Source organism: Halyomorpha halys, unplaced genomic scaffold (genome assembly GCF_000696795.3).
Source record: "Halyomorpha halys isolate HHAL.00 unplaced genomic scaffold, Hhal_1.1 Scaffold350.1, whole genome shotgun sequence".
NCBI classification, from domain to species: domain Eukaryota; kingdom Metazoa; phylum Arthropoda; class Insecta; order Hemiptera; family Pentatomidae; genus Halyomorpha; species Halyomorpha halys.
In genome coordinates this window covers 1,055,500-1,065,498 of record NW_027107986.1, presented here as the reverse complement: position 1 = coordinate 1,065,498, position 9,999 = coordinate 1,055,500, and the positions used below count along the sequence as shown (strand labels likewise).

At 36.6% G+C, this 9,999-nt stretch overlaps 1 protein-coding gene across 3 annotated transcripts in view; it reads right to left on the bottom strand.

Annotated features, from left to right (window-relative positions):
• Window positions 1-9,999, bottom strand: part of LOC106681594 (serine-rich adhesin for platelets) — a 72,250-nt gene that overhangs the window by 28,460 nt on the left and 33,791 nt on the right. For all 3 annotated transcript variants that reach the window (XM_014421991.2, XM_014421992.2, XM_014421993.2), the window contains exon 6: window positions 1,040-1,363. In XM_014421991.2, coding sequence (XP_014277477.1) covers window positions 1,040-1,363 — 324 coding nt within the window. The remainder of the gene's footprint in view (window positions 1-1,039; window positions 1,364-9,999) is intronic.

Genomic DNA, 9,999 nt, shown 5'->3' with positions numbered 1-9,999 from the left:
TGTAGCTCCAATATAAATAATATATAATATATAAATAAGTGGTTTCACTATGTTGAAATATTGGATAAAGTTAATAAACAAAAGCTTTTGGTGCTCTTTGATATCTATGATTACCTTTAGGTATGTTTCTTCTACATCTAATGCTACAGCTATGTTCTAAATACATTAGCCCATGACATGGGTAACTATAAATGATAATAATAGAATCTAATCTAATACATATAAAAATTTCAACATAACGATCCAGTTTATTAGTATATCATTTATGAGTACTTACTGATGTAGTAGGAGATTTGCATCACTATCATTTACACCCAATTAAGTACAATTTCTAAGGAACTACACTACTCCAAATATTTATAAAAATGATGGGAGGTTTTTAAAGAGGACTAATTGCTACATATATTTTATTTGAAGAAATTGTTAAACGTTGAACTACTAATGTACTCAAATTCTGAACTAGGGGCGTTCAGAGCCAAGCGAGTTAAAGCACCAATTTTGTCTGGCTCGTGACTGTAACAGTGCTGGTTCAAATCACGCCAAGGGGGTGGACTTTTATTTTCTGTGGTGGTCTCACGAAATTAAAACATGACCTCCCCCACAATGGATAGAATAGGATGATAACATGTAGATAGCCCTTCCCCTCTCCTGTATGTCAGAAATGACCAGGAAGAGGGTCATAAACAAAAAATTCTGAACTTTAGTGTAAATAACTTGAATATTCTTCACTTGCTTGTGTTTTTTCATTAATAGACCTAATATGTTTTTTATGATTTATGATTCTTTGATTACTCAACCATTATGATGAGATTGAGCCAAATGCTGAGTAACAAAAAAAGTAATTTTGGTGCCATCTTTGAAAACGATTTTAGTTAAGTGTAGCAACTTTTTTCAGGAAACATACACTTTTTGAATTAATATTAGGAAAAAGCACAATGGACACTACATAGGAATGTGAGAGGGGAAACATGTAATGGGTTCAGGCCTAACATGTATAAGTTGTTATTTCAAAACATAATATAATTTACATTTAAAATACCTGTTTATGTAGAACTTGTGCAAAAATATAAATATGGATGGGACTTTCAGCTTTTTGAACAATTTTTCGTACCATATTACATAGTGTAGAGAGGCACTTCGTTAACTTTGGTACATGAATAAGAGCCCATTCGTTAATTAATTCACTAAGTATGCTTTGTTTCTCTTTACATTCAATATTTTGTACCATGCCAGAAGCTAGAATAGTATGTGCTGCTAATTCAGTGACCTTATCACAGAATTTCCAGAAGCCAATACCATTAGTTTTCCTTCTTGAAAATCGTTTTACTAATTGTAAACCTTCCTTAAGATCTAAGTTTTTCAGCTAAAACAAAGAAACTAAAATGAATTTTTAAAAAATTCATAAAATTATTAGTATTATAAGTATATTCATGAGATAAGATACTGAAGGGTAAAAATGCATGCATTCAAAAAAGAAAGATATGTTTGGTCCAAAATGAGCACATTTCTCATTAATAAAATGGTGCATTCCTATTCTCTTATCATTGTAAAAATAATGGTTTAATTAGTAATGTAGTAATTTTCGGGAAAAAACAACTTTAAAACTCCATACATATTTTTTTCATGAATTGGATGATGTTTCAGACCTAAAATTGTCCACTTTCAAATCCAATCCTTACTACTACTGTTGATAAAATTCATTTTGGGTCATTTCATATAAAATATCTATCTGTTTTTATGATTTCAGAGATTCTAAGTGGAATTAGTGGACTTTTGTTGCTTACTACGTTTATGTTTACAGATTAGATAAATTTTATTAATTCTCTCTTTATTGATAAGATTTACTATTATTCCTGTTAAAGCCCAAACTTTTTGTTTTTATTTAGGTTAATTTTTTTTGGCAACTTTCCAAGTGATTTTCAATTTTGTTAGTTTTAAGTTTATGTTTATTAATTTATTTAATTTTTAACTATACGTACGTAATTTTAATTTGATACATCAAAATAAGAGATATAATGGGGTTTAGTGTCTATAAATAAATTGCGAAGGTGTAACATGTGCAGAACGATACCGAAGGCAGTGGGGCCAGTGCCTGCATAACCGCGGATGAGGCAGATGGCAGTGGATATTTAGGAAGCACTGGAGCGATCTTAGGAGGCATTGGCACGGTGTAAGATGTGAGACTCACTGATTCACGGACGCTCCGCCACCATTGTTTGTTGAGCCAAGTTTGTGCTGGAGCTGGTTAGTTTGTTTTCAGAACCCTTTCACCAACTCGCTGGCAGTCACCACTGTGGAGTCTATGTTTGTTGGAGTTGTCAGGCTGCCTGGCACTCTTTCTCACCAGCTCGCTAGCGATCATTCTGGTCTACCAACTCTACACTCGTATTGTTTATCAATATGTGTATATCAATCCCCCCGACCATCTGTGAGTGACTATTTTTCTTTTTCTTTTTTTCCATCTTTCATCGAGCTTCATTTATTTTTTCGCTTGCTTCTAATTAACTTATTTTTGTGTAAAAAGAATTGGTTTTTTGTGTTTTACATGTGTATCAATTTTTTTTTTTTTACTCCACACTTCATTTATTTTTTCAGTTTATTTATTCATATTCAGTTTATTAACAGTTCATTTTTTTTTTGTTTATATTTTAATTAATTAAATCTTTGTATCACTTGGAAAGTTATTTTTTTATTATTTCATTTTTTTTTTTTTTGTGCGATATTTATTTCAAGTCCACCGTTTTAATTTAACTAGAACCAGCGAACATTGAACTCTGGAGAAGAGGTTGGTTTTTCACTAACGAAATACCCCTCGCCTCAACATTGTTAGGTCCTACTGTGCTGGATTGTTTGGTTCTTTTGGCTGGATTGTTTGGTCCCATCCTGTCTGTATTAAATTAGTTTGTTTATTTTATAACTGTTATTTTCACCCATTGTTTTGATTTGTTAATAATACATGCCTCCGAAAAGTCAAAATTTAAGTGATGATTGGGAAGCTAAATTTATGGAATTGGAGGAACAGCTGAATGATTTGGCCGAGGAGATAATTGATAAATAAAATAGATTTGTCTACCACCTCTTTGGGCCGTAGTTTAATTATGGATCCGTCGTGAGGCCCCTTATTTATGGCACGTATCGACGCTATATACGAACTTTTTGTAACCTCATTTTGGGAAGTAAATTCTCTAGCACGGAAATTAAATTTATGAAGGGAAAAATTAAAAACACTGAAAGATGAGGTTAGAAATAGTTACTATGAGGCCTTGTCATTTGTATATACATCTACCAGAGGAAAAATAAGTAGGTCAGAATTTGACAAATCTATGACGTGCCAATCCTCAGTAAAAGATATATATCACACCCACTGTTGTGGCCACCGTACTAAGGAAAGAGAAAATATATTTTTTTATTGTTTGTTAAAAACGTACGCATATACGTAAATTTATATCACAAAAATTCCATGAAGCTCAGGACGGTGTTTGATGCTTCGTGCAAAACACAGAATGGATCGCTCAACAATTATTTATTTACAGGCCTGAAGTTACAACTGGATATTCGTGACATCCTCACACACTTTTGAACTCACCAATTCGTTTTCATTGCTGACATAGTAAAGATGTACCGACAGATTCTGGTGCACCCGCCAGATCAAAAATATCAGCATATACTCTGGCACTTCGACCCGAAGGATACGTCCAGCAGTTTTTCATTGCAAGTTCGGCACCATTGGACGATATTGCCACTGGTGCAACGTCAGTAGATGAAGCTAAAAAATTAGCATCAGAACTCATGGAATTGTTAATTAAGGGGTGTTTCGAGTTGGGTAAGTGGGCAAGCAACAGTCCAGAATTACTAAAGTTTATGCAAAGTTCGGAAGGTTTGCATGAGGCAGTTTGCCTTTCCGAGGATGATGATCCAAAGATCAAGCTCCTGGGTATGCACTGGATTCCGGACGAAGACCTCTTCTCCTACGAAATCACCACTCCTTTGTGGCATCCTTCAAAACGGGCTATTTTATGCCAAGAGTATTCTACAGGATTTATGGATCTCCAAGTGCGGATGGGATGACATGGGTCCACCTGAAATATGACTGAGATGGCATCAGTTTATATCTCAGCTCGACTCCATTTCACAAGTAAAGATTCCTCGCCGCATAGTGGATAAAGAATGTAAGTCTTCAATTCTTGTCGGCTTCTGCGACGCATCTGAATGGGGTTACGCTGCCGTACTGTATCTGGTCGAGAATACTCAGTCAGGCCACAAAGTTCATCTAATTAGGGACAGAACCAAGTTGGCTCCCATGAACCGGATGACCATCCCTCGGCTAGAGTTGTCAGGTGTTCTCTTATTGAATCATCTCTATCAATCTTTTGCTAGCCTGCGTAATAAGTTATCTATTTGTAGCACCAGATTTTTTACCAACTCCACGATTGTTTTAGGTTGGATCTCTACTCCTTCACAGCAGTTGAACGCCTTTGTGGCTCATAGAGTCGTACAAATTTTAGAGATCACTAACATGAATGATTGGTATCATGTAAAGTCTGAGGAAAACCCGGCGGATTGTAGTTCACGTGGCCTATTACCATCGGAATTAGGAAAACATCTGCTTTGGTGGGCGGGGCCTCATTGGTTGATGACGCAATTAAAGAGATGGCCCAGATTAGAATTGAAGACAGAAAATTTACCTGAATTAAAAAGGGTAAACTTAGGTGTGGTAAAAACTTCCATTAAAACAAGTGTTGAATGGATGGAGCGGTTTTCTTCGTATACCAGACTACTAAGGAGCATCTGCTATATCTTACATTTCATTCATTAAAAGGTGTAGAAAATGTTCATTAGTACCAAAGGGAACAATAAGTTTGTCGGAATTAAAGGAGGCAAATAAATTATGTATAAAACTGGTAAAAAACGACAACAAAATAGAGTGCAGCCAACTAAAGTACCTTCAGCCGTTTCTAGATGCTGACGGAGTGCTGAGGGTGGGCGGACGTTTGCGAAATGCGAACCTAGATTATGATGCTAAGCATCCAATTATCATTCCAGGAAAAAGTCATTTTGCCAAGCTCCTGGTGGACCACTATCGTCCACTTGAATTTCTTACAATAGAGGAAAAGATGGAACACCCTTCAGCAAAATCTCAGGGTGGGAGACCTGGTAATAATAAAGGACCCTAACTGTCCACAACAAACATGGCCAATGGCTAGGATTATTGCAGTACATCTTGGCGATGACGGAGTTGTTAGGGTTGTGACGATCAAGACATTCTCAGGAATTTCCAAGCGTCCGGCTTGCAAGTTGGTTCCCCTCCTTCCCGTCAATGAGCCTAAAGACAAATAACATGAGAAAATTTTAGGTAAAATTTTGGTGGGCAGGATGTAGTGGCCACCGTACTAAGGAAAGAGAAAATATATTTTTTTATTGTTTGTTATAAACGTATGCATATACGTAAATATATACTCATATATATTTACGTGCCGATACACACAATAAATGTTGTTTATATGTATCTATTGAATACAGTTTAGGAATTAAGTCCGCACACAGTGTGAGTACTACGGCTTAATCCTATACAGTCTGTCAGGGACCAAGTTGTTATAGTGAGTTCTCGGGACCAAGTCCTCGTATCCAGTTAAAGGGACCAAGTCCCCACCAATTTGAGTTAGTCAAAGAGCCTTCAGTAAGTGCTCAGCCCACAGTGGGACATTTTAATATAATCACTGAATTAATGAAGACGAGACACAGAGCTCGACAGGAACTTCAAGGAAAAAATATTATAATAATATTACCTGCTATTTGGGACTTTTTTTTCTTTGTTAACTAATCAAATAAAGACTTATTTGATACTATTTTTTTTTTTATTTAATACTGGCCGGTAGTATTGCTAAGTTCACTTTTGAACTCCCACTGCCGCCATACCCACCATTAATATCCCTTCATTTTCAGGGGGCATCACGGATTGGCAAAGTTTTAAACTTTTACGTCCCTTATACACAATAGGGATGATTTAGATAACATTAAAAAACTGTATTATTTCATTAAGCATGGGTATTGCTCACTAAAAAATATGACTACACAACTGATCCATCCTCTCAATGCGACGCTCCCTTGGAATTTTTAAATGAATTCTTGGAAACAGAGCGTCACGCATGTTACTAAATTGGATCCTCTCGATGCTCAAAGTGAAAAGCATTTTGTAAGCACCCACAAATGCGATGATACCAATCACTTCATGGTGAAACTCCCGTTTAACAACAGTCCTCCAGCATTGAGTGATTCTGAATTCGGAGCCTTCACCGCTTGTACCAGAGGCCTCACTTGTATTACTGGAGCATATGTACATCGATGACCTATTGACACAATGTACACGATTTCACAAACCACTGCTCTGACGCGGGATTTAATTGAGCTGCAAGGTAAGGGAGGTTTCGAATTTAAAAACTGGAGCAGTAACTATCCACAAATATTTGACGAAGCATCCCCGGACTGTCTTGAAATCCCGGTTTCCCTTTCAAATATGGAAAACACCGTAGTCAAATTGTTAGGAATCCAATGGGAACTCAAGCACGACTGCCTTTCCTATAAGGTCCGGCCTGGAGATTACAAGCCTACCAGGAGAGGTATTATGTCCACCATCGATAGGATACATGATCCGGTGGGATATTTAGCGCTGCCGATGTTTAAGGCAAAGACAATTTTGCAAATATTATGGGAGATGAACCTCAACTGGGATACTCCACCACACCCTACTATCAAGAAAAAATGGGAAACCTTTTACGATTATTTGATGCAGCTAGGAAACACCCATATTCCTCGCTGCATCTTTACTGAGCCTCCATTGAATGTCAAGCTCATAGGCTTTGTGGACACGTCAGAGTCGGGATTCATTGCTGTCGTTTATGTAGGTTTGGAGTTGATAAACAGGTCTTGCTTAGTCTATCTGATATACGCAAAAACTCAGATGGTGCCCCTCAAGCATTTATCAGTCCCAAAGCTTGAGCTGTACGGAGCTGTGTTATTGCTTGATGCTTTAAGTTCTCTCAAGGACACAATCTCACAATGGAATGTGACTTCCACCATATTATGTTCCAATTCGTCAACGGTTTTATCATGGCTTCGTCTACCACATTCTCGCCTAAAGACATTTGTAGTTAATCTGGCCGCAAAGATTTTAGAATTATCTGAATTGTCTTCCTGGTATAACATGACATCGGAATATGGTGACGTCGGAATATTACGCAGCGGATGTGGCTTCACATGGTATGTGTCCGTCTGAACTACTTTGTTACAACGATTGGTGGAAAGGACCAGTAATCCGAAACACAAATGGGCAATACAAAATGGATCTATCTCATCTGATCTTTTAAAATTACCTGAAACTAAAGATACTGACATGATTACTATTGGACTGGACAAAATATTGGATAGATTTTTATCATATAATCGTATGATAAGGGTATTCGCGTATGTACTCCAGTTTAAGCATAATGACACTAAGCAGGACTCAGTAAGATTGGGTGCATTAACCTTACTGGAAATTCGGTGAGCAGCTGAGGTGGTTATTAGAAGAAAATCGAACAGGCTCTCGCCTATAGATGGAGAGGGAGTGAGGTCGTTAAATTTTTTTGTGGATCCCATTGGTTTGAGCAGGGTGGGTGGTAGGTTGCACCATACCCCCTTTCTTATGAAGCAATGCACCCTATACTATTACCAGCCAAATCTCATTTTGTCCATCTTCTGATCGACCATTTCCAACATAATGGTCTTCACACGGGGCCTCAACTATTGCATTCTCTGCTCCAGAATAGATTCTGGATCATTGCCGGTAAGGGGACCGTTAGGTCAGGCGTTCATCATTGCGCGACATGCCATCGGTGGAGAGTAAAGGGGATAAACCCTGTCATGGGCGATCTACCACAATCGCGGTTTACACAAGGCAGGGCCTTCCTAAATGTTGGGGTTGATTTCGCTGGTCCTTTCCTCATCAAGGAATCACAGTGACGAAAGGCTACATTGGATAAAGCATATATCTCCCTCTTTATTTGCTTTAGTACCAAGGCTGCGGCATATTGTGGTGGTTTCACAGTTGAGCACAGATACTTTCATGGCCTGTTTTGACCGGTTCGTGGCACAACGGAGATCACCGAGCAAGGTATTTTCTGATAATGCAACCAACTTTGTTGGAGCATCAAATCGGCTGAGAGACTAGTACAAGTGGTGGACCTCTACAGAAATCATAGACAAATTGGAGGGATATTATATATATATATTATATTATATACAGTTAAAGAGGTAGAATGGCGTTTTATTCCTCCTTTCGCACCGCACTTTGGGGGACTTAGGGAAGTGGGAATGAAATCCTCTAAATACCATCTCGTCCGAATCATAGGTAATCAACAGACCACCTTTGAAGAGTTGGCAACAATAGTCACCTGCATTGAGCGGTTCTTAACTCCCGGCCCCTATATCCGATATCCTCTGAACCTGAAGATTATCAAGTTCTCACCCCGGGACATTTTTTGATTGGAGCATCTTTGGTAGCACTGCCAGAACAGGATTTTTTTGATAATATTTACTATTATTCCTGTTAAAGGCCAAAAGTTTTGTTTCTATTTAGGTCAATTTTTTTTGGTAACTTTCCAAGTGATTTTCAATTTTGTTAGTTTTAAGTTTATGTTTATTCATTTATTTATTTTTTAACTATACATTTGTAATTTTAATTTTATACATCAAAATAAGGGATATAAGGTTTAGTGTCTATAAATACATTGCGAAGGTGTAACATGTGCAGAACGATACCGAAGGCAGTGGGGCCAGTGCCTGCATGTGTTTTACATGTGTATCAAAATATTTTTATTTTTTTTTACTCCACACTCCATTTATTTTTTGTAACAACACAACAGTTCATTTTTTTTAAATTTAATTATATTTGTGTATCACTTGGAAGGTTATTTTTTTATTATTTCATTTTCTTCATTTTTTTTTTTTTTTTTTTTTTTTGCATGCAATATTTATTTCAGGTCAACCATTTTATTTTAACTCGAACCAGCGAACATTTAACTCTGGGGAAGAGGTCAGTTTTTCACTAACGAAACTCCCTCGCCCCAACAATTCCAATTGATTGCATATTGTTTAGTATGCCATTAAATATCACCATAAAAACAGGTGATTTGAGTAATTTTTTTTAAGAGCTTAAACTTGGACATTTGGCAGCCCAAGCTGCAAGAAACATTACCATGGTGTTGTAACGAATGGACGATTCGGCGATAGTTTGAAAAATTGTTGGCTGGTGACACAGATTTGGATAATCAACCCAGAGGAAGACCACCAGCAATTGACAACGATGAACTAAGGATTAATGTAGAAAACAAGTCTTACCAAACAGTTGAAGGATTTGGAGAATAACTGAATACAATATATCAACTATTAAAGACCATTGGTAAAGTAAAAAAGGTAGATTTATGGGTACCTTATGATCTTAATGAGTGGCAGTACCTGAAGCTTCATGAGACATGTCTTTCACTGCTAAGTAGGCATATAGGAGCCCTTTCTCAAAAGAATCATCACGTGTGAGGAAAAGTGGATTGTATATGACAAGAGTCGTTGATCGGGTCAGTGGTTAAATATTGACAAAAGACCGGCAACATGCCTAAACCAAATTTGCATCTAAAAAAATTATCAAAAACGACCACCTACCGTGAGTTACTATTTTTATTTTATGTTTCACCAAATCAATAATCTTTCCTGTTTGTAACAATTGAATTAGTAAAAATTAAACTATTTCTTTTTTGTAAAACAAATTGTTTCAGTTTTGTACATACATACATACATACATACACACATATATATATATATATATTGTAATATGCTCTTTTTGAGTAAATAGTATATTTTGATGTATAAATGTTTTTAATATGTTTTATTTTATGTATCATTTTAATATTCATTGTTTTGTTTATCCAAAAAGCAAACTAACCAAGTTTCATTGTTTATAATAACTTC